General features: G+C 39.1%; 1 protein-coding gene across 8 annotated transcripts in view; it reads left to right on the top strand.

Moving 5' to 3' along the window:
• tead1b (TEA domain family member 1b) overlaps positions 1-26876 on the top strand; it is a 51561-nt gene that overhangs the window by 6115 nt on the left and 18570 nt on the right. For all 8 annotated transcript variants that reach the window (XM_005467009.4, XM_025906233.1, XM_005467008.4 and 5 more), the window contains exons 3-4: positions 8144-8396; positions 26729-26793. In XM_005467009.4, coding sequence (XP_005467066.1) covers positions 8240-8396; positions 26729-26793 — 222 coding nt within the window. In that variant the 5' untranslated portion in view covers positions 8144-8239. The remainder of the gene's footprint in view (positions 1-8143; positions 8397-26728; positions 26794-26876) is intronic.

Below are 26876 nucleotides of genomic sequence, written 5' to 3'. Positions count from 1 at the left end.
AACAAGAAAAATGTAAGTTTTTAAAAAGAACATTTTAGGATGTAGCTAAATAAGAAAGTTAAGAAAACCTGACAAATTCCCACTGATACAAAATCATAGCTTCAAATAAAAAAACTTTTACCTGTTGAATACAATCTCTGTATGGATGGGGTTAATCTATCTATCCATCCATTCAGTATCGCCGAGGAGATCGCCTATCCCAGCCGTCACAGGACAAAAGACTGTAGTAAAATTGAAAGACAGAACATTTGAGTTACATTTTGCTTGGCTTGTCAACACTTTCTATACCTTTTTGGACACCTTCATTGACGGGGGAGTCCAGTGTGGTATGCAAGAGTTGTCAAGGAAAAAAAAAAGGAAAGGAGAGGGAAAGATGACAACAGAGAAAAAGGAGAAATGTATATAAGGGGACAAATGAAGACTGGAGATGCAGAAGAAAAGAGATGAAAGTCGGTGTGAATTGGCAGCGCCAAATGCAAATGGTGGCCTTCATGCTCATCACTGTGATTTGTTTTTTCATGCCCGTCCGCACGCGTCCTGGATGAGCCAGCAGCCAGCCCTCTGCCTGCTCTGCTCTCATAACTGTCAGGAGATCCTTTATCTGACGGACCTTTATTTACAGCTTTAATTTCCTGAGCTTTATGTGTTCCTCTCGCACTCCACACCACTCTGACATGGGTGTATGCCGTCTGGTATGCACTGCAAATTTTTGATAGGCAAATGTCCCCTGAGCTTTCATTACGTTTCGTGTCTGAATGGTAAATTGTGTTTTCTTTTTCCTTTTTGTTTATATGTAATTTTTTTGATATTACTGGCAGAGCAGGGATGTGTCCTCAGAAGGCGAGATTTTTGTCTCTGAGATTTACAGTCAATTTTCCCTCTGCTGTGCAAGTGGAAGACCTTTACCGTTGCCTCTTTTCTCGGCTGTCGACGTATCTGATGTTGTCCAGATCATGTTGTTGTTTTTACCTGTTTCACAGTCTGAGGCAGGTAGAGAGGGCTGCTCTGACAGAACCTGTAAATCAATCTCAAACAAAGATTGATCCCACAGTGGCCTGATGGTTGCTGGGTAGTGGGATGAAGACCTCAGATTTGAGAGAGATGATAGCAGACAGATTCACAGCACTTAAGCTTGGAAGTTCAAAGAGGCATGAAATAAACACTGGGTCTTTGCCAATAACAGAGGGAGCATAAGAAAGCTTTAGAAATGGGTATTGGGAGCCTTATTTATTCCTTTTTACATTTTTATTTGAGACTTGTAGGTTTATCAATTAAACCTGAATGAAAACCACACTTGGATTCTTTAATTATTTCGTAAGTTTGCCTTTAAATATTTTGATTCCTCCCTTTTTTCCACTTAGAGTTTGGACTTGGGTTGCTGGCTGCAGCCTTTTAGTTGATCTGAAAGAACTTTGAACAGTCAGTGCATGCATCCACTTCACTTTGAGCTGGTTAGTTTTTATTTTAGTGTGTTTTGTATCTCAAGGTCCTCAAAGGCCTGCTGTGAAAGACTTCATTCCACAAACATGCCTTCTTCAAGGTAATTAATTTGTTTTTAATGACTGAATGTGGAATTTCAATAACGTCTGTCTTTGTAAATGTTCATAGTTAGTTGCGCGTTGCCTGGAATATTTGTAACATTGCTGTAATAATTATGCAGAGGCCAGAATATGTCTTCACAGCATGCTAAAAATGTTTTGAAATCACATGGTAATTATAGTTTTACACACTGTGGCCTTAGCTACTGTGGGCCATTATGGGGTGCACAAAAGTCATTCAGAGAATTATTATTGCACCCTCTGAGATAACGGCACAAAAGAACTCCACATGGAAAATTACATTTGAGACCTCTCATCTGCTATTTCATTACCTTGCTCTGTCTGATGGGTGAAATGGGTTCTCTTAATTTAAGGAGCTGAATTCCAGCTTGGTGAGTGGTTTATGTAATCTCGCAGTAAGTGTAATTTCCCATAATTCCATGTCACACCTACTACTCTGCTTAGCTACCACATTCACTTATTGCATTGCAGGCCATCTTTACCCTGCATCTCACAAATAAGACCATTTCTATGGTGTACACCCTGCAAAGACAGAAGTATGCAATTATCTGTAAGCCAAAAGTGTTTCTAAGGGTGACATTCATACCCTCTTTTGACAGGCGTAATTAGTCTTCAGATTCTAAGGCACTAAGAGACCGTCTTCATTGACAACTGCCAGGTTATTCACATTTTTCACACAGCAAAACTATCTAGTTCTTTGCATGCAGTTTAGCCAGGTAATTTGAGCTGCAGCACATCGGTGTATTTGTTCAGAATTGACTGTTTTGAAACAATTTTGCTAACATGTCAGACTGCACATCAGCAGTTTATGGTACATTTAATCATAATAAAAGCATTCATTTACACTGAAAGAAAGATCACTGAAAGCACAGGGCATTAGCTTTATTTGTGTTTTGTCACATTCAAGTGTCATGTAGCTTCACATAACCTGTTTGAAACCTCATGGGTTCAAACATGTCAATTTGGCCTAAAGACCACGGACGACCTTTCCTGTAAGGTATCTTTTCTTTATTTATGGACTGCAGTTCTGCCTGCAGGTTTAGTTTGAATGTATGTGATCATACGATTAATCATCTGTGTGGTAGCTTGAAAAAAAAAATGCAGTCATTTCATCTCAGGGCTAGAGAGCCACCTCAAAAATCTCTTAATGCATCCTGTTTTCACTCTGATTTCATTTTTGATTTCATCTTCAGAGCTTTGATGTTTCTTTCATGCTGGTCACCATGCAGTCGTTCATTCAGTTTTATTTTTAAGTTAAAAGACTTGTTATGCTTTTCCTGACCACCTCTCTCCTTATGTCACAACCAATATCACTTTTGCTTAGTTGATGTTAAAAGCTCTGTGATATAAAACAGATAGCCCACCCTTCATATAATTTTTAACTTCCACGTGACCGTTCGGGGCCATATATGACCTCAGCCATATATTTATTGGTCATTCTGATATTTTCTACCCTGAATTTTTCAGTCTGCTTCTATGATCTTTTATAGCTTTTACACAAACTGACCAATCGATGTGGCAAGATAAATGGGAAAATTGAGTGGGGTCATTTATCACCTCGGAAATACATGTATGCTTTTTAACATTACATCATTACATGGTCAAGTGTGTCTGTGGCCCGTGGCTAAGAGGCCGATGCTTTAACAGCCCAAGTGATCATCAAAATGATCAAGCTGATTGATTCATTGTTGGAAAAAATGATGGAAAATGTTGACTGCTTATTGTTTAGAAAGTTTTAGAAGATTTGCTACATTAAAGGACGTGCTGTTATAAATACAACGTTTTATGTGAAATACATAGCGTATAAAATATTATGGGGTCATCAATTACCCCACTCAATCATTATAGTTACTATAGCTTGTTTGCTGGAGGGTTAACAAGTAATGTTTAACTTATCAAATTATATATTAGTTTAGGTGAAAATCAATTTTATTTTCATTTAAAAGTGCATTACTCAAACAATAAAATGATGAAATGCAAACAACGTACACATGCATAGAGAATACATTTACAATATGTACAAGAATTCACAGCATTTCTATGCAGTGTGTGTATGTGGTGTTCATGTAAGTGTGCATATGGATATTTTTAGCATTAGTGAACCTGAATGATCTCTTTATCTAGTCGCCATACCGCTGTCATTTTCAGCCACCAAGTTCAAGTTAAGGGAAGTTTATAAGAAGAGTGATGGCATTAATAATGCTTTGCAGTTTACTAGGCATGTTTAAGAAAGCATTGGAATAAAGATTTGTACAGATTTGGATTCAAAGCAAGAAATGACTCAGATCATTCTGTTCGAAACGGGTCAGCAAAGATAAAACTGCTCGTGCCGCCGGAAAAAGTGACGAGGAGGTAAAAGCCAGTTTGGGGTTGTTGTTTTTTTTTTTTCTTTCAGATCCTTTTAAAGTTGTTGGAAATCCATCTAGATAGTGTTGTGTGCCAGCAGCCTGTGCCAGTAGTTTTGGATGGATGACCTGAAGGAAGATGCAGATTATCAACACTCAGCTACATAGTTTCTGGCCCAAAGTGATGGTTTTAGAGCCTCTGTGTGCCCTTTAGACACTCTTCCCTCTCTTTTGAGAGTGGGTTTGAAGTTTAAACTCATTTTATTCTTTGTCGTCAGGTTCAGCGTGTTGTTTGTGCTGCTTGACTTGCTTTGTTTTCCCTCAGATAATCATCAGCATCCAGAAGACACATTTGCTCTCATATTATGAAAAAGCCCTGTGGAGAAACATTGTTAGTGGAGTAATTTCTGCAGAAAAGAAGCATTAATGCTTGTCCGCAGAGTGAGACATGCTCAGCAATTTCAGCAGCTTCAAGATATTTAAAAAGAAAAATTAGTTTTCCTCTCTAAATGCATTCAAATATGTCTCAAAGTATGGGCGGGGCAAATGAATCCAGCTGTTATTTTGTTTCTCTGTTAATGAGAGCTAAGTCTGGGATTTTGAATGATCAAAAGGTTAATGGAGATATACAGTTTACTCATGGTTTTATTCCAAGGTGCGATTTAGAATTTAGAATTTAGGCTCTTCTTCCAAAGGTTTGAACTCTGACACGTTGATGCTTTTAATAAGACAGTTCATGTTCAGGTTTAATGAGTTTGTTTTCTTCTCCCTCAGTTTGCTGATATTGTGAGCATCACAGGAAAAGTGCTGATCAATTATTGTGAGCTGGCCTGATTTTCTACCCATTTGTTGTCAGATGTATTCAGATGGTGCTTTTATTTAAAAAAAGGAGTTAAAGAGAAAGTAAAGAAAATAAAGCTACTCAGTAAAAAAAAGCTATTTTAATTAAATTATTCATGCGTTAGTGTCTAAGATGAGTGTATTGCTGTATTAGAAAGCACCAAGAAGTGAGATAAAGTAGTAAGAATAGAGAGTAGCAGTTACTTAAACTATCATAAACAAATTTTATAATATTGGAAATATTGTTCACTACAAAACTGTGGTAACAGAAGCCTTAATAGACACTTGCTTTGGTTGACTCAGAAGTTGGTTTGAGAATAAATCACCCATGTTGACAGCACTCACTGTCCTAGCAGTTAAACAACACACTAACTTTAATTATTCCCATTCCAGATGTGTCCTCGGGTGTTAGTAATTTGGTGAATTTCAATAGATTCTCATCCAGATGCTTTTTTATTTATGCCCATGTTGACGATGACAGATGTTACAAGATATTACAAAGCCCTTATGTGCTCATTGTAAATGCATTATAGGCTTTCATGAAGCTCATATTTATACATTTTAAGCCCAACATTTTCCATCAGGCATCGCTGATATAATGTTATTATAGCTCTTCAAACGTTTTTGGTCTTTGCAATGTTTGGAGGAAGGCGCATGCACAGGATGGGAAGCATGATGGAGAAAACCACACTGTCTCTAAAGACTGATTAAAGTATCACTTTACCAACCATAGCATACCACAACAGAGAACCAGTGTTCCTACAAAACATAACAGAAGACACAAAACATGCATGTCAGCTTATTGATGGTATATTTATTTTTACTTGGATTCGATTTGTTGCAGTTGTGCTTTTACAAATCTGGAAAGAATGTTTCATTAGACTAGATACGAGGAGACTGGGCGCTTGCTGCTCGAACTTCACGAGGACACGGGCGAGCGTTTTCTTCAGAAAGATATTTTGCCATAAAAATGTAAGCTGGATTCGATTATGAGCACAGATAATCACTTGGTTGGGTTAAGAGGAGCACATCCAGAAAGAGGTCCAGCCCTTTAGTGGTTGAAATGGGAACGTTTCCCCTCCCTCATCAGTTTGTGAGTTGGTTCTGCAGCGTCAGCAGTCAGCACACAAAAACGGAATTCAGTAAAAGCTCTCTCTCCCTCTGCTCTCTGGGAGTTTTTTTTCCCCAACAGCTTGCTCCCATCCCCCCTTTCCCCCTCATGAACTGACATGCTGGAAGAAACATATGCTACTATTCCCACTTCCTGACAGCTTGTGCTGCTTGAATAGGATCTTGCTCAGGGAGGAAGCAGTTGTCTGGAAAGTGTGGAGGGATTAGGGCCATAGAGAAACCTCAGTCAGTTGTTAGCATATAATGTCAAATGTGAAATTACTTTTGATTGTGAATTAAGCATACACTCTGAGATTTTTCAAAGTGTTCTTTAAGAGAGGCATGAAGAAGAAAGAAAATTGCTCACTGCCGAATTTGCTTACTTTTGCAACAGATGTGTGGGGATGACACATTTTTTACTCAATGAGTATGAACACTGGATTCATGATTCACAGTACTGTATTGCTTTATTGAGCCCATAGCCTAATATCCAGTTATCTAATTAGTATGTTTTAGTGAAGTCTAAAAGAAGCACTTTGCACAGGCTGACTGAAGCAGAAGCACAGTGTAGACGACCGCATTGATCTGGATACAAAAGGCTGAAGTAAGTCTGGTTTATGCAGCCTATCAGGGTCATTCCTCTTCACCTATCCGTCATACGAGACCTATACAAACTCATCAGTGGTTTAACTATTTGTTATGTGCAAAGTATTCCTTTCAAGGAATTGGCTATATAACTTGCCTTTCAGGATGTCTTATTCTTCCATGCATGCTGTCTAACCTGTTTGCCTGAGCTGTGTTTGACTTCCTAGCTGTGACGCTGCTAATGATTTAGCACATCTGGAAAATGCTAAATTCGAAGAGGACATTAGCAGTCTTCTAATGTTTTAAGATGATAACCATGCCCTAACTCTATGTTTTGGAGAAAGGGCAAATGGACTAGTTTTAAATGTGTTTCAGGATTATTATTTGTCTCCATTCTGATTGTTAAAACTTGGGAAAAACATTTAATAAAAAAAACAAAAATGACTTTTAAATTGCCTAAGGTTAGCATTAAGGTTAAGGTTGAGGTCTGTCTTGTTCCCTTTTAAAGTCTACATTTACAGTTTTGTGTTTTTGCTCTTTATTTGCCTGTTAAACATCATACTTTCTTATACAAACCAAGTATAAATTCATCCTTTACATAATGAGTGATCTGCGAGGGACCTGTAGACTCACTGCCCACGCTCAATACAGAACAAATGGGTATTTGAATTCTTATATTTCTTTAGGTTATTTAACCACCTTATTAAACGTCCCTTGGAGTCCTTGATCCGACCCTGGCTCTTGATGTCACTTTGTGCAGAATGTTTTCAGAAGAAGACAAAACGTTTCATACTGACCACAGTGCTGGATCTTATTACGCTTTAAAATACCCATCAGAACATTCATAAATGTTGTAATGTGTATATACTATATAGAATAGTTTGTGTTACAGGTTTCACATTACTTGATATTACTGTCTTGGCACAATGACAGCCGCCTCTTTATTAGCTGCATGTTCACCAGGAGCTTGTTGGTCTTGTCAGTAGCCACTGGTGAGATGAGACTTTCTCCAGCTGTGTGAGCAGCTTGGCTCCAGCTCCTATGTGTTGCTCAAATGTCTGATTCCCTTATGCCACCATAGTTGCTGCGGCTGACTGGAGATGTTAGCGCTACGGATTAGTAGTCACAATGTTTTGCTTTTTTTCTTTGTCTTTCATTTATTATTGTTTTCATATAAATGTTTCTCTTCACAGTCAGTAGTATACACATTTTACACCTTCAAGCTTCCAGCTACAACCACAATCTTCCTGCTGTCCACTAAAGACTTTGAGACGGGGCGCTTTAGCTCAGCGCCGGTGGTAATGAGGCATGTCGATGCTTTTTCCCTAGAGGAATCAAACTAGCAACTTTGCTGACAACATTGACTTTGTACTTGTTACAGCCCATAGGCATATATAGAGCTAAGAGCAGTTGCACAGGTGCTGAATAAAGGGGGAAAAATAAATTTCCCAGACCTTTACACTGTGCATTGCCATTTAATTAGCAGGAAGTCCATGAGAGAAGATGTTCAGCTGTTTAAACCCATAACATCCATTGTAAATCAATTCAACAACTTTCTTGGTGATGTCCAAGCTTCTTTAGCTACTTCCACTCCATATTGTGCTCTTTACTAACTGTGTGCGTTCTGTTTTTGGAGATGGTTCACTGTTTTTCTGTTGCAGTAGTCTGATTTGGGTTTTTTTTTTTTTTTTTTGGGAATTCCAGGTCTCTCCCTAGTCTGCTCCAAGCTTCAGCTTGGAGAGCTCAACCGCCACAATTGATCCCAGCAGCTGGAGCGGCAGCGAGAGCCCTGCCGAGGACATGGAGAGGATGAGCGACTCGGCAGACAAGCCTGTGGACAATGATGCAGAGGGGGTGTGGAGCCCTGACATTGAACAGAGCTTCCAGGAGGCCCTGGCCATCTATCCTCCTTGTGGGCGCAGGAAAATCATCCTCTCCGATGAAGGAAAGATGTATGGTGAGTAAAAGTTGTTGTGTGTGTAAGTGTGAGTTTTCACATTCATTATCTGTGCTGCTTTTATTTTAAGAACTAAGAAGCTTTTGGAGATTTTGAGGACTATTTAAAAAAAAAAATAAAAATATTGACATCTCTCATATCTAAATACAAAGCTAGTATCAGCAGCTAATCATTTTAGGGAAACATCTACCTGGAGTTAAATGTAATTAAGGTGACAAGTTGTGTTTTTACAGGCATTTTGTGGGGAGTGATTCAGACTTGCACGTAAACCTTATTAAGACCAGCCTGTTGAGTGTTTGTATAGATCAGTTGTCAGTAAGGGTATTTTCCAAAGTGCTGCTGCTTTAAAAAGGAAAGACATGCTTCAGTTATGGCTGTGCCGAGCAATGTAAGACTCTGATGGCGACTATGACCATGGAGCTGTCACTCTGGTTCACAGAAGTGCAAGTTTATAAGTAAAGCAGCATGAACTATTAGTCAGTAGCAGATGGTACTACGGCTGCCACCAGCTGTGCCCCCTCTCCTCCCACCACTCCCCCCCCCCCCCCCCCCCCGTTCCTGGCTGGCCTGGGTGATGTCATGGAAAGAGGGAATATTTTCTCTCTGCGGTGTTGGACCGTCTCACAGCCTGTCAGTGTCAAGTGAAAGCAGAAAGCTCCTCTGAGCATTGGGTTGCAGCTGTCATGTGACCCCTCCGGCCAAACAAAATGTAAATTCTAGGAGTTGCAGCGAATCCCCTCAGTTGCCACTACAAAGATGTGGGCTCAAACAACAGGATCCTCCCCACTGTCTCTCCCTCCAAATCCCCGGTCCCCACACAGAGCGAGGCTGCCAGAGAAGCTGCCCCTCTGCTGTGGATTAAAGCATGAAAAATTATTTTTCTAGAGTTATAAATGAGCAATGCTAAGTGTAAGCCTCTTTTCGATTCAGTTGACATTCTCAGTATTATAAAAATGTTTTTCTGAAATGTCTTCAGATTGTGGTATTTTTGATTTCTTTTTAGTTTTAGAGAGTTTTAGAGAAAATTTGCTATAACTCCTAATTTTTAATTTCCGTTTGCTGTGTCAAATGCTTAATTACAAAATCTTATATGCAAGTTGTGCCAATTAACAAAATTATTTGCACTGGTATGTATTTACCACAAACCGTTGCAAAACGCCGCTGCCCATAGCATGTTTTCTTTTTACATTTTCCAACAAGGCTATTGTCTAAGATAGATTACGAAACCCCAGTAACAAACCCAAACAAATGTTTTGCTATTGTGGTGTTGAACCCACCTTAAAATCTGCTGAAGAGGCGACTGCAGGGTTGAATAGCGGTTGGGCCTGCCAGATGTGCTCCGTATCTGGTTACAGATGGCTCGTCAGTAGCTGAGTGTTTGGGCTGTGCCCTGGTCTAACTGAATGAGAACTGTTTGTCACAGAAGTAAAAGGATTTTCATGTGTAGATGCTGAAAAGGTTTGGCAGGGATGGCTACTGCATGATAATGTTGCAGAATTGTAGCAAAAAAAGGAGCTGAATGCTTCTGTTCAGTTTTGGGGGGAAAATTTGTTGGGTTTTTTTGTTTTTTTTTTTAAATAATTGAAGATGCAGTACCTGAAAAATATGACGTTGGTGATATCTTTCAGCCGATATCACTGGGGAGCACACTGCTGCTGGTCTTTTGTACCGGTGCTTTCTTGAGTGGCAGTGCTTGTTCTTCAGCCCTTCAATGTCTTTCTGCTTTTTAATACCAATTTGACACTTTCCTAAAACCAGTAAGATGCTGTGGGTTTCACTTAAAGACAAAAAAGAAAATTGTTTTATTTTGAATAGGTTGCAGGAGTTCATTATTTTCATAACAATCTTTAGTGTTTCCCACAGATTTCGATTTGCAGCGTGGGTGCGCATGCACGAGCGAGTGCGGGTGAACCAGCTGGTGGTTAAAGCGTGAAACATGAGGCTAGCAGGTTAGCGAGGATTGAAGTTTTAAAATAAGAGTAAGCAGATTGTCCACTATTATGTTGATCATGGATGGCGATGTTTTGACAGATGAACATGAAATATAAAAAAAAAAAAGTTAAAAGTTATTCTTGTGTGTCTGTTAGTATGGATTCCTTGTGGGCCGCCCAAGAAAGAATCTATGTATAGGAAAGGCTGTTGTTGACTTTTTCAAATCAGTCAAGGATCAAAAGGTTATATAGTAATGCCTGTCACAATAATTGTCTTTATTTATCCAGTCATTCATTTTCTTGCCTGCTTATCCAATTCAAGGCTGTCCCAGCTGTCATGGGGTGTAACAGGTAGGGTACACCCTGATCAGGTCGACTGCAGGGGAAACAGACAACCATTCATCCTCAAATGTACACAGTGCCATGAAAAGGCATTTGCCATTCTGATTTTTTGCATATTAGCCATACATTTCTGATCCTCAAACAAAATTTAATATTGGACCAAATGAACTTTTCAATGATTATTGACAAATCACTGGATGTTTAACACGAATTTTTCCCCCCTCACAAGTAATTGCCCCCCATATGAATCATAAATTATGTTTGATAAATGCCAGGGCAGATGAATCAAGAAATCACTTAAATAGAACCTTTCAGACAAAGTGAAGTAGGCTGAAAGATCAATTATGTAAAACCTAAGACAACAAATACTTTTAAAAGCACTGTACTTACCCACTTGTGAAAGGAAGCCGGAGTACCTGTAAGAAATAAAAACATGATGACACAGGCAGAACATGTGGACTCTACACAAAAAAGCCCCGATTGGCCAGTAGATTCGAATGGAGGTTTGTTTTCTTGTTAAGCGAATCGCTAACCTCTGTACAGACTTATTACAGACTTATTTATTGTACCCTGTATGGACATGGCCGAAATGTTTTCCTTTGTGTTTACAAGCATGTTTATTTAGATAAGAAAGTCATCAGTAATTCAGGCAACAAATATTTTACCCACCGTAGCAGGGTTTGGGTGTAGTGAGCCTAAGCCAAATGAATTCTCTCATACATGCATAGAAGAGAAAGAACACACACAGTGACAGTAGTCCAGGTGAAGTGATTGGTAATATATTATTCGAGGTTAATGGGCATTTTTCACAATGACTGTATAATTACGGTCGGAAAGTTTTGAAGAATAGGCCTGAGTACACTTGGTCCTACTCCAGAGCTCTCGGAGAAGCATTCTGGGTGAAAGCTTAATGAAAAAGAAGAGCTCATTAAGGGTCTATGAGATAATGTTTCTGTTTGCTGTGTGGCTTTTTTTTTTTTTTTTTTTAGCACGATTGTGCAAAAACTGCCAGAATGATTTTGATGGATCTTGTTGGCGAGGTGGGAAATGGGGAAAGGAAGAACCCAAAATTTGATATGGATTGAGGCATGGATTCGTGAAACACAGGTCAAGTTTTATGAATGAACTGATGTTAGCAATGCTCAAACCTTTTGGATGTAACTAAACAGTTATTTCTACCACTAGCTGTACAGCTAACCAACAATGGATAGTGCAGCTCGTTGCCAAATCAACAGGTCAGGTGTCACCCATGCCCCGTTTGTTTTGCAATTCATTGTTTAATGATAGAACTGTGAAACTGTTATTAACTCTGAAGGAACCCAACCATGGCAGCTCTGTGTGGACTGCTAACACTTCTGGTTTAAATTATGTCAGTATTCCCCAGGACCTTATCAAGTCCTGCGATCCACACCTTTACCCGTGGCAGAATCAGTACACACTGCACACCTGTCCTGCTCACTGTGCCGTAGAGGTGTATGGTATGTGCTGTTGTTTGGGGAAAAAAATGTTTCTTTGCATCTAGAGAAGTCAACTGAGAGGAAGCAATCAAAATCCAAACTGCAGAGTTTGAATGTTATACCTTTGAATGTAATTTTTGTGCAGAATTCCTCAGATTTTCCATTTATAGTCTTTGCTAACAGTGCGCCCTTTTGGAATACCATCGAAGACAAGTGACCGATGAAGTGGTCCTCTGTGCTGCTGCTAGGGATTGATTCGTGTTAAACATCCAGTGATTTGTCTTTTAAGAGGGGAGGGGTTCAGCTAACCACGGTGAGGCTAATATGATGCTGTCGAAGACCAAGAGAAACACAGACAGGCTCTACACAAATGCTCTCATGGCATCTTGGATGAAAGCTGGCTACAAGGAGACAGGTATTTTGTAGTTGAGAATCCCTGGGGATGGCATAGTGTTCCATGCACAGAGCTCATCACAAGAGGAGCTGCCCCGAGTGCCCTTAAGCCCTTTGTTATCTTGGGGTAGAGTGCAGTTAATTAGCAACAGTCTCTATAGCAACTGTGTTGCGGTACAAAACAATTTCTAATTTCTGCTTCCTAGCTTATTGTGATGTTTACCTGAAGTGTTTCGGATGTGCTGAGACTAGTGTTGGCTGGCACTGTGCCTATTCTCAGCGGCTAATTGTGGCAGCAACGGGAGATGCTACATCTGCATAGGCTGCATCGCCGGCATTTGCCATGACTTCAGAGTTTGGCGAATATTTTTAACAACAAAGGGAAATGGAGGGCATTGGCCCCTACCCAAAGGCTTACGACTCTATACTTGTGTAATTCACCTGCTGTGCTAGGCTGCATTCATTTACCCCAGAAATAGAGTTGATAAATGAAACAACACGCTTCACTCAAATTGTATGTTTATTCATTGAGTTATGTATTTGCACTACCCAGCAAGCTAAATGACAATGGTGAATTTTTCTCAGTTACTGTTTGGGGAAAAAAACTGAAGACCTGAATTTTATTCTACCTACTGACAAATAAATATGCAAATACATACTCTACTTGTAGGCTGTACAACACCTAAATATATATATTTATATTATTGCTGCTTCTTTGCAGGGAGGCTACCAGTTGAATACATTGTTATAGCTTAAAGGCTTTTTGATGGAGACTTAATCACTTACCTTGGAGATTTGGACTACTCCCTATGCTTGTATTATTGCGTCTTGCTGGTTTTGATAAACAGTAGCAGCAATAATACGATTATTTATTTTTAAAAAAATAGTAAACACAGTCTGTAAATGACCAAAAACCATACATTGTAATGTTCTCACTGTAGGTGGGCTGCAGGACACGGTGCCTCCATCTGCATGTGTTACTTGATGTAAAGCTTTTCCTATTACCATTCTGCTGTTTGCTCTGCCATCTCGTCAGTGATCCAGCCCAGACCCCTCCTGTGGGAACTAAGTGGCACTTGGTTTGCAGGGATGCCAAGGATGAGTTAGATATAATGAGCAGACCTGGCTTGCCCTCGATGGCCCAGCGCTGTGCTCCTCTGGGGCTCGTCTCATCGGGCCGAGCATGCTCTGAGACAGAGCGAGCGGACCTGATCCTCCCTGCTGGGCGGATAATGAGGAATTCTGGGATCAGCTCAGGCTCCCTGAGTCACCTGCATTCACTCAGAATGGAGTGTGAGGAACTTCATTGCAGGAGAGGCATCACACACCTCCAGAATAATCCCTCATTTGTTCCCTTGCCATTGTCAGTGTAAGACTACTGTGTTTTCACACACACGACAGTGAAAAAGTCCAATTTTTTATGTCTCTCTCAAAAGGAGGAACTATTGAAAGTGTAAATAGTATTGATGCAGGTATGATGATGGAAGGAAGAAGTCATTTTGAGTTTCAAGAAGATTTAAGGTTTTTTTTTTTTTTTTTTTTTACCTCAGATTTGTATAAACTGGTTATTTATTCATCATGGTTCACTAAGTAGTCATATATTTTAGACTGAGCCAGTAAAAGGAGGAAAACCTAACATGAAGCAGCTCGATTTGTCAAAGAAGGACAACACACTTCCACTCAGCAGTTTTTTCTGAGCTTACAGTCAGAAACAAACAATCGTTTCTATTGATAATTCAGCATTCAGCTAATCTAAAAGAAGGAAACGAGTGGCTAGGAGTCACTTGTGGAGCAGGTGTATGTGAGAAACCAAATGTGTGACAAAGTCAGGTCAGGCATTAAATGGCCTTATCCTACCAGCTCCATAGCAAAAAGTGCAGATGATATCCGATTGTGCTGATTCGTGCCTAAACCGGACAGAGTATATATCTGGAACTGATGTGAACTCATGCTGAGTGCTTCATGTGATAGGGAACAACTTGTGATATTGCCCTGCGCTGATTCTCCTGCTTTTTTCTCAAGGTCATGTGTGACAACAGCTGAAGAATAAAGAAACAAAGAGAACATGTGAGAGAAACTCATGAGTCGTGTGAATCTCCAAAGTTTTGCCGTTTAGCTGTGTGTATGAACACAGTTGTAACAAGCCGTCATTAATAGACTAGCCTGTGAAAGCAGTTTTATATGATTGATCTGTATGGGTTGTCGGCTTTTCTGGTACCAAAAGCGTCATATTTGGGGTATGAAAGGTCTGCCTCTTTAGTTTGGACAAATGCATTATTTATTCCTTAATGACACACACAGCAGTTGTCTTTTGTAATTCAAGCCATTTTTCTGTTGTCTCTTTCAGTAAGCCTTTTGGTGATTGCACATGTTGTTTTGCACTCTGAACAGGATGGGTCTATTGTGAACAGCGGACTAGTCAAACAAGTGTATGGACGAGAGCCAACAGAAACATCCAGATAACTGACGATTCTGATTATTTCACTGAAAATTTTAGATTATCCTACATGTCTTTATCGCACGTATGCATGTTTCGGTGACTCCGAGAATGCATTTAATGAGAATCGGGCTAAAAATGAACCCACATCTAGAGCTACTCTGTTGCTGAGCAGCAAAATTGATTTTGAAGTGGATTTTATTTTTTTTTTGTAAGTTTGTTCTGAGGGTAGATATCAGCTCACAGTCGTGTCCGTGTTGCGGTGACCGAGCGTAACGTGTTGTGACTTGCGTGAGATTACCGTCTCCTGCTCACAGCCTCCTGTGGTTGGGGGGTTCGTGCCTCACAGGGGTGCTTAGCCCACGCTGAGGTGAATAAGAAAATATAGGTATAAGCAGCGCTGATGCTGAGGAGACTGTGAGGAGATGTTACTGAGAAGGGTTTTGTGTAGAAGAGCGGGCTTTCAAAGCCAGAGAGTGCTTTTTTTTTCTTTTTTTTTAAGTTAGTTTTTGGCCTATTTGATATATTCATGTGTATGCAATGAACAATTGCAAGGCATGCAAGCACGGAAAAAGAAACACTTTGAAAGGCATTTTTGTACACCTCACTCCAATGCTTTAATGATCAAAGTGTATTTTATTACCTTAAACAAAAACCCCAAACAGTTCAGATTTGTGCACGTTCATGTATGAAAGAAAGAGACTAAACCAACAGATTCATGAGGCTGTTTTTAATTTTCCCTATGTTTGGAAGTGTTTGCACTGAATGGTTAGATTAGGCTGTGGCTCAGTGCCTGCCTGAATCAGGAGTACATGGGGTGTGTCCCTGCTCTGAGGTCTGTGTGAGGCCCTCTGAGCCAGGCTTCTGGTTTCAGGTTGCATGTTCCCAATTGGCTGCCTTTGTTTGACTAAAGCACAGTGAGACTCTGGGCTTCTTAAAGATGCAGTGTCACTTTTTTTGTGCGCTCCTAAAGAAAAAAAATAATGTTTCGTACTGACTACATCTTATCCCATTGATGAAACACTTTTATTCTGATGAGATCATCTCATACTGATAGGACCATTTTGTGTAATCAACATATGAATGGAATCTGAATGCCACTGTTATGCTCTCATCCAGCGCGCAGGGACTACACTCCAGTGCTAACACAGACTGTCATCTCTTTCTTTGCTGTTAGTGAAATGGAGAAAGGTCTCTCAACACTGAGCAGCATCCCTGGAAACAAAAGAAGACAGCAGCTATATCCATGAAATTATCACACTTAATGATGTTATGTTGTGACCTGACTCTAATATCATATATGGATAAACCTTGTAATGTGACATAAGAGCGTATTTATCAGCCGGGGCCTATCTGTGTTATTTTCAGTACCTATTTTGTACCTTGCCCATTTCACTTTAAACCTCGGATAAATTATAACTTTCAGTCAAAATTCTCTCAGCTTGTCCTCATGATTACAAAGAAGGTGAGATATAAGAGCCCATCATGACCACAAAGTTTGACTTTTCATTTATACATATTGGCCACAGCCAACATGTCTTCCTTTGTGCTCAGATGCTGAATTGATCCTGAGAGATTGAAAATATTGATTTGACTCAGCGTCTTACTTTGTTGTGGAGAAGGGGGGCAGTGTACCTTCCTGACTGTTAGCACCGTGTTCACACATTGGACTTGCCACACAGCCAGTTCCTCGGGAGACTCATAATTACAGCCGTCCTCTCAGATTAGTCCAGCAGCCTATCCAACTGTGGCTTTACTCCCTGGTCATTTATTTCATCCCTTTCCCTCTCCCGAGAGCCAGACCTCAACACAATGACCAGGCCAGCCTCTACAATAATGTATGTGATGATAAACACAGTGGATCCTAATTGATAGAGTGATTCAGACAAGGGCTAGCTGTGCAAATTGGTCCCCTGTGAGTATATTGCACAGAGTTGGGACTAGCAGGTTTCAGCTCTGGCCTTGTTTGAAAGGCGCAGAGCAAGGAGAGAGGAAATAGAATGGGCTGGACCTGCTGAGTGATAAAGAGGCTGTCTTTTCCTCTGAATGCAGGCACAGTTCAGCAGAGGTTGGCTGCTGTAATCCCCTCAGTGTCTCCAGGAAGGCTCAGGTTAGTGACCTGCTGCTTTGTGATGTCTTGTAAGATTTTGAGAGAACACCTCACCTTTAATCCCCCACTGCTCAGCTAACACATTAGCTCAACTGCTCCTGACCCAGCCCCTGCAATAAAGCCTTTTATCTAGCTCAATAAGGTCATTTGAAGTTAAGTATTGATTTCTTTTGGTGTCCAGAGAAAAATGGATTTTTAAAGAGCTGTTAATTACAGTTGAACACTGCATTATAGTGAGAACTTAATTTTCGTGACTGGATTTTTAAACCTCGGTTGGGTCAGTTTGAAATTCAGGAAATAACCTGAATCCAAATTACTTGAAATTTCACATAAAGATTTTACGCTTGGCTAGTGTGAGAAAAATACCGATGAGAAAAAAGTGCAGTGGAAACAGAGTCAAATTAATTTTGATGTACAGAAAGGTGACAGATCAAACGGGAAAAAAGAAAACGGTGAGGTCACCCCCAGAGCATGATTCTACAAGTCTCTGGTGATCTGCTGAAGCAACTGAGCGCCGTTCTTCAAATAGATATTCTCTTAGTCGTTGGTTGAGACAGCTAACATGTTAGCCCCAAACCTCCCGTAGATCTTCAGTTGCTGTCAGTTCTGATAACTAGAACACCGTAGCGTAGGGATACTGATTCATATCATTTTTATACCCTTCAAACCATTCACCCACCCTCCTAACTTGTGTGTGTCGGGGGTGGCACTGGTGCTTCGAGAGCAATATACCCCTACCAACAGAAGAGGTAGTTAACAGGAAGCACATCTTTCAAACACAATGGTGCCCTTTTCTACAGAGTTGAAGTGTCATCCATACCAGTCTCTAGGAATCTTATGTTCCCTCACTGATGCAGTGTACATGTGTCAAAAGAGACAAAACTGCCACAGGTTTGTACTTTCAGTCATTCTATTTTGCATATGTGTTACACAGTAGGTTACAGAAATTGGGATGTGCGTGAGAAGCAGTAGTAACTCTTTTTGCATGACACCTTTCAACAAGGGCAACAACAGTGAGCATAACCTAACATAATAACTAAGCCTTTGGTAGGGATCAAGGGTTCTGTTTTTTCCCCCCTTTGTCATCACTGGTGCTCAGCCAGTCGAACATACTGATTCCCAATTGGCTGCAGGAAGTGTAGTCAAGATGCAATAAAAGTTAAAAGAAAAAAGGTTTGTCAGCTGGTTTTTTTTTTGCACTTTAAATAAAACTTTAAGTTGCTTAAGAAACAGCATACAGCCGATCAGCTTTGACTTTGTGGGCAAAGGTGAGCTGCTGGCTGGTTATTACCCAGGACATCTTATTAACATGAGACTTGCTGTCAATAATCACCCCAGTGTCAAACTGGAGGCGTGAACAGCTGCTTGTGATTGACTGGAGCGCTTACTAAGTGAGTAAACACAAATATGGCAAATATGGCAGAAGCTGAATATGAACATTGTATTTTAGTTCAGGCTGGGACGAGGATTAAATATTTTTTTGTTGTTTGTTGACAGTTGAAATCACTCCATCTACAGTTTGAGTGTGGCTCTGCTGAAGAAGGGCAGTACGCAACAGCATTTGAAAACCAAGATGCTGTTTTTCAAGCTAAGAAACTCTTTACAGACTTCTTTAGTTATCAATGTAAAATTCCACAGTCTTGATGGATGATGCAAAGATGAGATCATGTAATCGACTTCAGATCAGGAATCTGCAGGAAAAGTCTGTGTGATGGCAAATGAGAGGTGAATTTTTACATTTATTGAATTTATGGTTTTTCCAAAAGCCAAACAAACATACAGAGTACATAGAGCTACAGGACTTCCAGACACACCTCACTCACCAGCTCAGTAGGAAAAAAAACACAAATGCATATTCAGCTTGAACAGTTCAGTGAAGGTCCACTGATATAATAGTATGACCTGCTCGACTTTCCTCACACACGAGCAGAACTTGATCAGCTTCAGACCAATACTTTAGGTCTATACTCCTAATATTGTCACACAGCAACAATAGTGAAAAGAAATTACACATTAGCTCAATTTTATTTTTCCAACTTTATGAAAAATTTGCACTGCAAGATTTGGTGAAAGAATTTACAGTTATGTAAATATATATATATATATATATATATATATATATATATATATATATATATATATATATATATATATGATAATACAGTAAAAAAAAAAACCTTTGTATTTACTCACAAAGTACTTACACTTTCTTAACCATTCAAGACATCGTTCACCTTTTCTGTAAATTAGCACGCACATTTAAGAACCAAGACTCAGCAGTGCCTCAGTGTGTAACAAATGGTGATATCAGACTAAATAAAGTCACAAAAAATAGAAAACCCACTCAGTGTTTTGGCTCTCTGTCAGTTTAGAAATTGTCAGGCTTTGAAGTAAATGAATTGCTCTTAATTGTAGGCTTTCTTATTTTTACATCCCTGCTTTTCTTGTCTAAATGCAGACTGAATTGAGTTGTTTCCTGTGGATATGGGTGGAACACCCGTGTTCATGTGAGGCCAGAACTGAAAAAGCCCATGAGAGTTTTATGAGAGAATTTAGAGACTGCTATGTGTAAATTATAGTATGTTAAGAGCCATAATAATCGCCTTCCACTGGATCAAGAAAGTGTTAATTTCTAACAAGTTCAAATCCAGAGCATAACAAAAATACATTGCGTATACTACAACAATAAAACCTTTTATTTGTGTGCAGTGTACTTCCTGTTACATAATTAGTGGGTAAATAAAACGCATACATGGAGTGTCAGTTTATGAGAAGATGAAGCTTAAAGCTTTCCATTTTCGCCCACAGGCACTGGGATGGTTTGTGTTTGTGAGACAGTGTGAGTGTGTAGGAGGAGGAGAGATTTCTATTGTGTCACAGAGAATGGCAGTAGTGTTTGCGATCATTGTGGCGTCACGCATGCAGTGTCTGGCCTTGAAGTCTTTCTTATGGACTCGCACTGCCAGTCTGAGAGCCTAACAATGCAGGGAGGGAAAGCACTTGTACAAGCAGCTGGTGGACTGGAGTCAGATGTTATGATGAGCTGATATTATCTTCTGTCTTCTACAAGAGATTTCATAGCTGAAAAGGCTCAACTGCAGCAGAGCTGTGACCTGGATTGTTATCAAATGGACAGGAATAAACTTGTAAATGTTGGTGTAACACTTTCCTCAGGAAACACCTGCCAGGTCTGGCCAGCTGCAGGCATTTTATATTTAGTTGTAATTGTTTAAGCTTACATAACTGACATATTGTGTTCTCGCCATATCAACTGCGTGTGATTTTTGTTCCTTTGAGATTATTCATCGCAGAGGTTGTGTGCCTAGTCTTTGACCTCTCGCTAAGGGCTAACATAATGCTAAACTGATAGCATGCTGTTTCCCCTGCAAAAAGGGCACTGTCAATTATTCTTTGAAGTCTCAGGTTCTCCTTCAGTTGGCAAGCTGTGGTTTCCCATTGATATTTCAAGTAAAAGGCTTCCTGCCCCTGCCTACTATTCCCAAAACCTGGGACGAATGCCTTCATATTGTTGGTTTAGTCTATTATGATGCTAATGTCTGCCTGAGACCCTTGAGTCATCTATCACGGATGACAGGAAAGCTGGGGCCTTTGTGTTGGCTCACGACACAGGCACACACGCGTGCACACGTGCACATAAGGAAACAAACACGACTGGGTAGAAGTCTAAATAACTAACTAATCCAAAAAGCTAATGGAAAGATTTATAGCTTGTCAGTAATAACTGCTGCATTGAATGATGCAATTAGTGCAGCTAATTATTTTCATTCATTAATCATTTGGTCAAATACGCCCAACCCTTTTTCACGAAAGGTACAAGATGATGTCACCAGATGTCTTATTTCACCAACCACTAATATAAACAGTAATTATGAGACAATTAAAAGCTGTCAACAGATGCTATTGTTTAGTAATTCTGTGTTCGGTTTATTGCTAATCAACTAGTTGTTCTTGCGCTAAGTCTACCTTTCAAAAGCTGTGAAGCATCTTAAATAATTGTCCAACAAGAAAAAGTGCATCCAGATCTACTGAGAGATGATTTCAGTGTTATTAATATGGCCTCTGATAATTTACAGCCTTAATCTATGGTTATTAATGTAGCTTCGTAATGTGCTGGTCAGTACTGTGTGTTGCCTTCTGTTCTGTGAGGCTGCCCGGTCAAGGCCTAGCTAAACACAGACAGTCGAGTGGTAGAAGTCACACATGTGGGCAGTTTGCCGACTGCTTCTCTGCCAAGCCCGCCGCTGTCTCATGGCAAAGTGCTGGGCCAGATGTGACTGTGGTTGTGCCTGCATGAGAGAGGGGGAAAAAAGTGCTGTTACAGGAAATGAAAGCTTTTAAAAAGTGGAAGGGGAAAAAACTCACAAAGAGCTGTAAACTATTGTTCTTGCTCCTCGGGAGGTTGCAGTCGAGCCAGGTAAAATGTTTAATATGCCATTACTAAAATTAGCTTGGTATTTTTGTTACACAGGTTAATAAAGGTTATGGTAATATATTCAATGACAAACCTTCATGTTTACTTGCCAGTAAAGATTCAGCACTGCTGTTCTTATGATTGCCACTGAACATTTATCACGTGGAATTCTACTATGTTTCACACATAAGGATTTTTTTTTTTGGTTTGATAGGTTAAAGACAAATGTTAGTCTAAAAATGAATTTTAGCTGAGGATCTGCCTTACTCCTTAAATTAGCTCTGGATTAAGATGATCTTATTCTGCATTGCATTTATATCAATAATACTAATTCCTTCAATCTTACGATTTGAAGAAAAGCTTTTCAAATATTCTTCAAACAGTTGGTCAGTTCACCCCTCCAGTTACTTGACAGGAAATTAACTTGCCACTGTTTTGGTAAATTAATTATGCATTTATAGTCAGAGGGAAAGCTCAGCTTGAGCAGTTTGGAGGCAAAGTAAGAGATAAGATTAAGATACTTTGGACATGTGCAGAGGAGGGATGGTGGATATATTAGGCAAAGGATGCTCCTGCTCCAAAACGGGAGGAATAGAGGAAGACCTCAGATGTTTTTGACAAGATAATTAATAATTAAATCTTAAGTTCAGCAATCAAAGTATTTGACTCAAATGTCACTTAAGTGTTGGTGATCCACCAGTATCCAGCTCTCTGAGGCAGTAAGACCAGTCTGTTCCTTTAGAACTCCAGCTTTTCTATAGACTTTCATTTTTAAATATGATGTTTGGATTTCAAGTGTTGTGAATGACATTCTAGCAGTGTCTGCAAATACTGCTTTGTTCAGTGGGATAAAAGAATGTAAAGCCTGAAATGTGCATATACAAAGTCAAAATCTTTCTTTTTCTTCATTGGAAATCTTTTCTGTGTTTCTGTTCTTCTATGAGGCACTTTGTATCAAAAGGCTGAAGGAGGGAATTGATTTTTTTTTTTTTTAAATGAAATAATGTAACAAAAAGCCACATAGTGCCTCTTCCAGCTCTTACATTTGATCTGACTAATGCTCGAACACCGTTATTCTCAATTTTACACGTATATACACTGAAGCACAACTTTATTAGTACAGGACATAACTGCTTTTGGCTAGAGTTGGTAGGTAAGATAAAAAGACGTCATCGGCCAGAATCTTAATGTTTGCGTCTTTGATGGTCGTGCTCGTTGTGGACCTTTCTTTAAATGTCAAGACACTGGTTTGATTAACCCCACAGATATCAACCTCAGATAATGGCATATCAATGTTTGCCCGTGTCAAAGCTCACTCTTTCTAGAGCTAATCAGAGCTAATCTAGTGAGACACAGAGGACAGTGCTTTATAAAGTGTGTTCAGTTTATTTTACTGCTATATTCATCATGTGATTGGTTTTAACATTTCACCATACAACAGTTTAAATAATTATTTAAATTATTAAATGTAAGGGAACTTTAAATATATCATTTCTTTCACTGTAAAATAGTAAATTTCATATCTTTTTGACCAGAACTGTAACTGGTATGCAACTGAGTTTAATCATTTTCACAAACAAAAAACAAAAACTTTACAGAAAACTGCAAAATAAATACATTAAATGAAAGAAAAGCAAAATATATCAGGGTAGAATTTAAGTTCTAGTTTCACAAATATTTCTGGGCTCATTCATTTTAACCACAATTACTGTTATTATGGTTGTAAAGTTTAAGTCTTTAAATGTTGATTTAAAAAAGTGGCGGTTTTATTGCTTTTTCTGAGGTTGGTTCGTCGTGGACCGTGATAATGCACCCCATTGTTATTCACAAAAGAGGGAGTCTATCCGAAGGTTCTTGGAGAAAGGTTGCTGAGGGCCAAATTGGAGGAATCAGCTACTTGGGGACGATCCAGAGAAAGTTGAGCCGCCATCTCTTTGTGGGGCTTCTGCTGGAGTGCCATTCATATGTGTCAGATCCTCCAGAGTCATTCAGATTCAGAGGGAAGGTTCACTCTGACCAGTTTTAGGGCTCCAGCTGCTGAACAGAACAAATCTGCTCAGGGGTAACGCTATAAATATTTAATCCTTTTGCCATTTTGCTTTTTTACTTTGATTGACAGGAACACTCCATAAAGAGTTAATTTCCTTAGCCCTCTCACAGCTTTGCTACAAGGCCTTTACTTAACCCTTAGAGGCTCACTTTCAAAACTCATAATACTAAGAATAAAAAGACAGGAATCCATACAGACAAAAAGATCTCTACCTCTGGGTATTTCCAGAGTCCTATCAATAATATCTGTAAAATCATTAGGCTGATTTAAAAACTAAAAAAAGAAAATCCTACTTATTGACTACAATGTTCATATCTTAAATAAAAGTAATTGTTTATCTTCAAATCTGGCATAAAAAAAATGTAAGCGGATGTTTTAAGTATTACATTCTCTAACCTGTGTATGTAAATTGCCAGTGCTCATTGCAGATGGGCGCTTGAAAGCAGAAGAATCAAGAGGGAGTCTTTATTGCCTTTACTTCCCTTAATGCATGTGAACTCACTGCAAATTAAATTAACATAACAGGACTTCAGTTAAACAGTTTATTAGCTTTGTAAAGTGGATTTACCAAATCAATGTTAGTGCTGTAAATTATTGGATCAGCATATCCTCAACCTAAAAACCCCACAAATTTTCATTTGCTTCAAAGATTTGTATTTTTTTTTCCTGTGGAAAGCATTTTTTCTTCATTTTGTGGAAAATATTGCACCTGGTGAAATTCAGGCATGAAAGCAGAGCTGCATCTAAAATGTTTTTAGTCCTAAATGTGGACGGGTCACTTTTTTTTAACAATTGTTTTGCAGCACAAACACAAGCAAGAAAAAAAAGAACGCAGGCTAGCCAGGGCCCACTGAGCTTTTTTTCCAGCCTGGTGAAAAGAATGAATAATTCAACAGTAAGCAAGCTTTCAGCTGGTCATTTGTGTGCTTTGATCTGGGAATCAGGAGTTTGCATGAATGCCTGTATTGTCATGTTGTGCTGCCACAGTGCGTGAATTATTGAAAATAGTGCAGGTCCCTGCTTTATCTGGTAAAGTTTACATGGCAGGCGCACTGGATAGACATGATGGACGTGTAAATCCCTAGATGTTGTTAATGTGTAGAGTGAGGTCACACAGCAAGGGTTATTTGGGCCTCTGCTGCAAAAGTGTTCAGTGTGAAAAGAACTTCAGGGTCAAGCAACAAACTACAGGTTGACATCACAAGCTTCTCTTTGCAGCAAAATGTGAAGGTGTGGCACAGATGGGTGTTTAAGAGCTCTGGTTGCTGAATAGTATGTTTTTTAATTTCTATTTAAACTTACAAAGCTGGGTCTTTTACTGTGATATTCAAGAGGCTATACAATTCTATATGATAAGCCAGTTTAGTCATTCATTTCAACTTCCGATTAATTCATTTATAAACTTTTAATATCCATTGATCTTTAGTTTAAAAAGGTATGATTGATAACAATTGATAACTAAATGGTGGGGCTAAAACATTAGTGATTAGTTTATTATTTCGTATTAAACTATAGCAAAAGCAGTTGTTAAATGATTTAATTTGTTGTTTTCTTTGTAGGCAAAATGGTTTTAAAAAATCACAAAATATTTTATATAAAAAGTTTTTAATCAATCAGAATCAGACTACTCAATTATTCTTAATTGAGTAGTTAAAGTTAAAGCACCATATTAAATATTAAGACATGACATGGAAATGAAATAGCAAATACAAGACAACAGAACAAAACTTTTAAATTAGTTGTGTGAAGTTGTGATTTAAAAAAAGATCTTATGTATCAAGCATAAATTAATTAATTTGTAAAACCAGTTAGTCATGCTTAGTCTTGTAATTCAAAATATCCAAATGAATTAATTATTATTATTGTTACTTAATTGTTGATGCCTTTCAAAATAAGACTTCCGCTTTGTCATTACAGACAGGTAGAAAAATGTCTTTCACTGACCTTCACGATGTGGCTTTGTCTCAAGTTTAAACCTCTAAGATTTACACTTGTGCGCCATCACATTTTGAAGCCTCCTGTGCGTCGCTCTTAACAAATTGGCCTCCCTCTCTAGCTCGCTAAGATACGGCTGATTAGCACATCTGCAGAATGCTGCGGTCTATTGTGTCATAACAAAAGTAAGACCTTTAATTGATAATGGAAGAAAGGTAGAAAAATGTTTCATTATATTGAGGGTTCGTTGAATTTCATAGAGAACTGCAGCAGATCCATGGCATTGGTTAGCTACAGCTGGACACATAATTAGAGTGCCTCCTTACCTATAATTTGTGTAATAGTTTTGGTTGGCGGCATGTTATTACCATATGAAAGGGCTAAGCAGGGGTCATGTGCATTGCGACAGCAATTAGAGCAGAGCTGAGGGCAGAAGAATGTTTGGGGCTGTTGTTAATTGGAAATCTCTACAAAGCTATGCTTCAATTATAATTTAGTCAGAGCAGCACTGTTTTAAGCCCAATGTATTCAGTTGCCATTATTTTCTGTAATAGTATGAACAGCCAGGCCTGTTTCCTTTCAAAGCATGAGGCTTTGAAGAGAATGAGATTGAATTAGATTAATTTTAAAGGCCTTGCTGCTGCCGCTGTGAGTTTTCTTTATTCATGCTAATGTCATACGATGTTGCCATAGAAAAACTGGATCGGGTTTGTTTAGTAGGTACACATACTCTTATATTTAGAGTTACAACCCTAACTTATTTTATTCTTATCTATGAATTTAGGTATACATCCAGCAGAATGAAATTTTCATCAAAATTTCTATTTTCAGAAGTACAGTGCCGTGGTTTTTAACAGTATTAGCTGCTTTTATTAAACAGTGGCACGTATGCAGATACAGAGGATAGATTTGAACAACTGTGTGAAGTACAGAAATCTCCAATCCGCCCCTCTATAAAAGAATAAATAAATTAAAGAAAGCCCCGGGGAAGTGCGTGTTTCCTAAAGAGGTACTTTTAATTATAAACTGCTACTTTTTTTCTTTTGCTTGTGATTGATCCGAGAGTGTTTGGTTTTTGTCAAAACCTAAATTCAAATGTATTTTTTAATAAGCATGCTTGTGTTTGATTGTTGAAAAACTAAAATCAGAAGCAACCAAAGTCTACAGATAAGTGTTCAGACTGCAGAAATTTCTACTTCTTGTTGGTTTTTATGTTCATTCCTCTTCATTTTCCGGTTTCTCCAGGTCGAAATGAGCTGATAGCGAGATACATCAAGCTTCGGACCGGCAAGACGAGGACGCGAAAGCAGGTAAGATGAGACGTCTCTGTTACGTAAGTGTCAGAGGGCTGTCAAATCTGAATGTGTGCAGACTGCTGCCTTTGTTTAAGAGG

Source organism: Oreochromis niloticus, linkage group LG1, assembly GCF_001858045.2.
Source record: "Oreochromis niloticus isolate F11D_XX linkage group LG1, O_niloticus_UMD_NMBU, whole genome shotgun sequence".
Lineage (NCBI taxonomy): Eukaryota > Metazoa > Chordata > Actinopteri > Cichliformes > Cichlidae > Oreochromis > Oreochromis niloticus.
The sequence above is the reverse complement of the archived record's forward strand: the minus strand, read 5'-3'. Positions and strand labels throughout refer to the sequence as shown.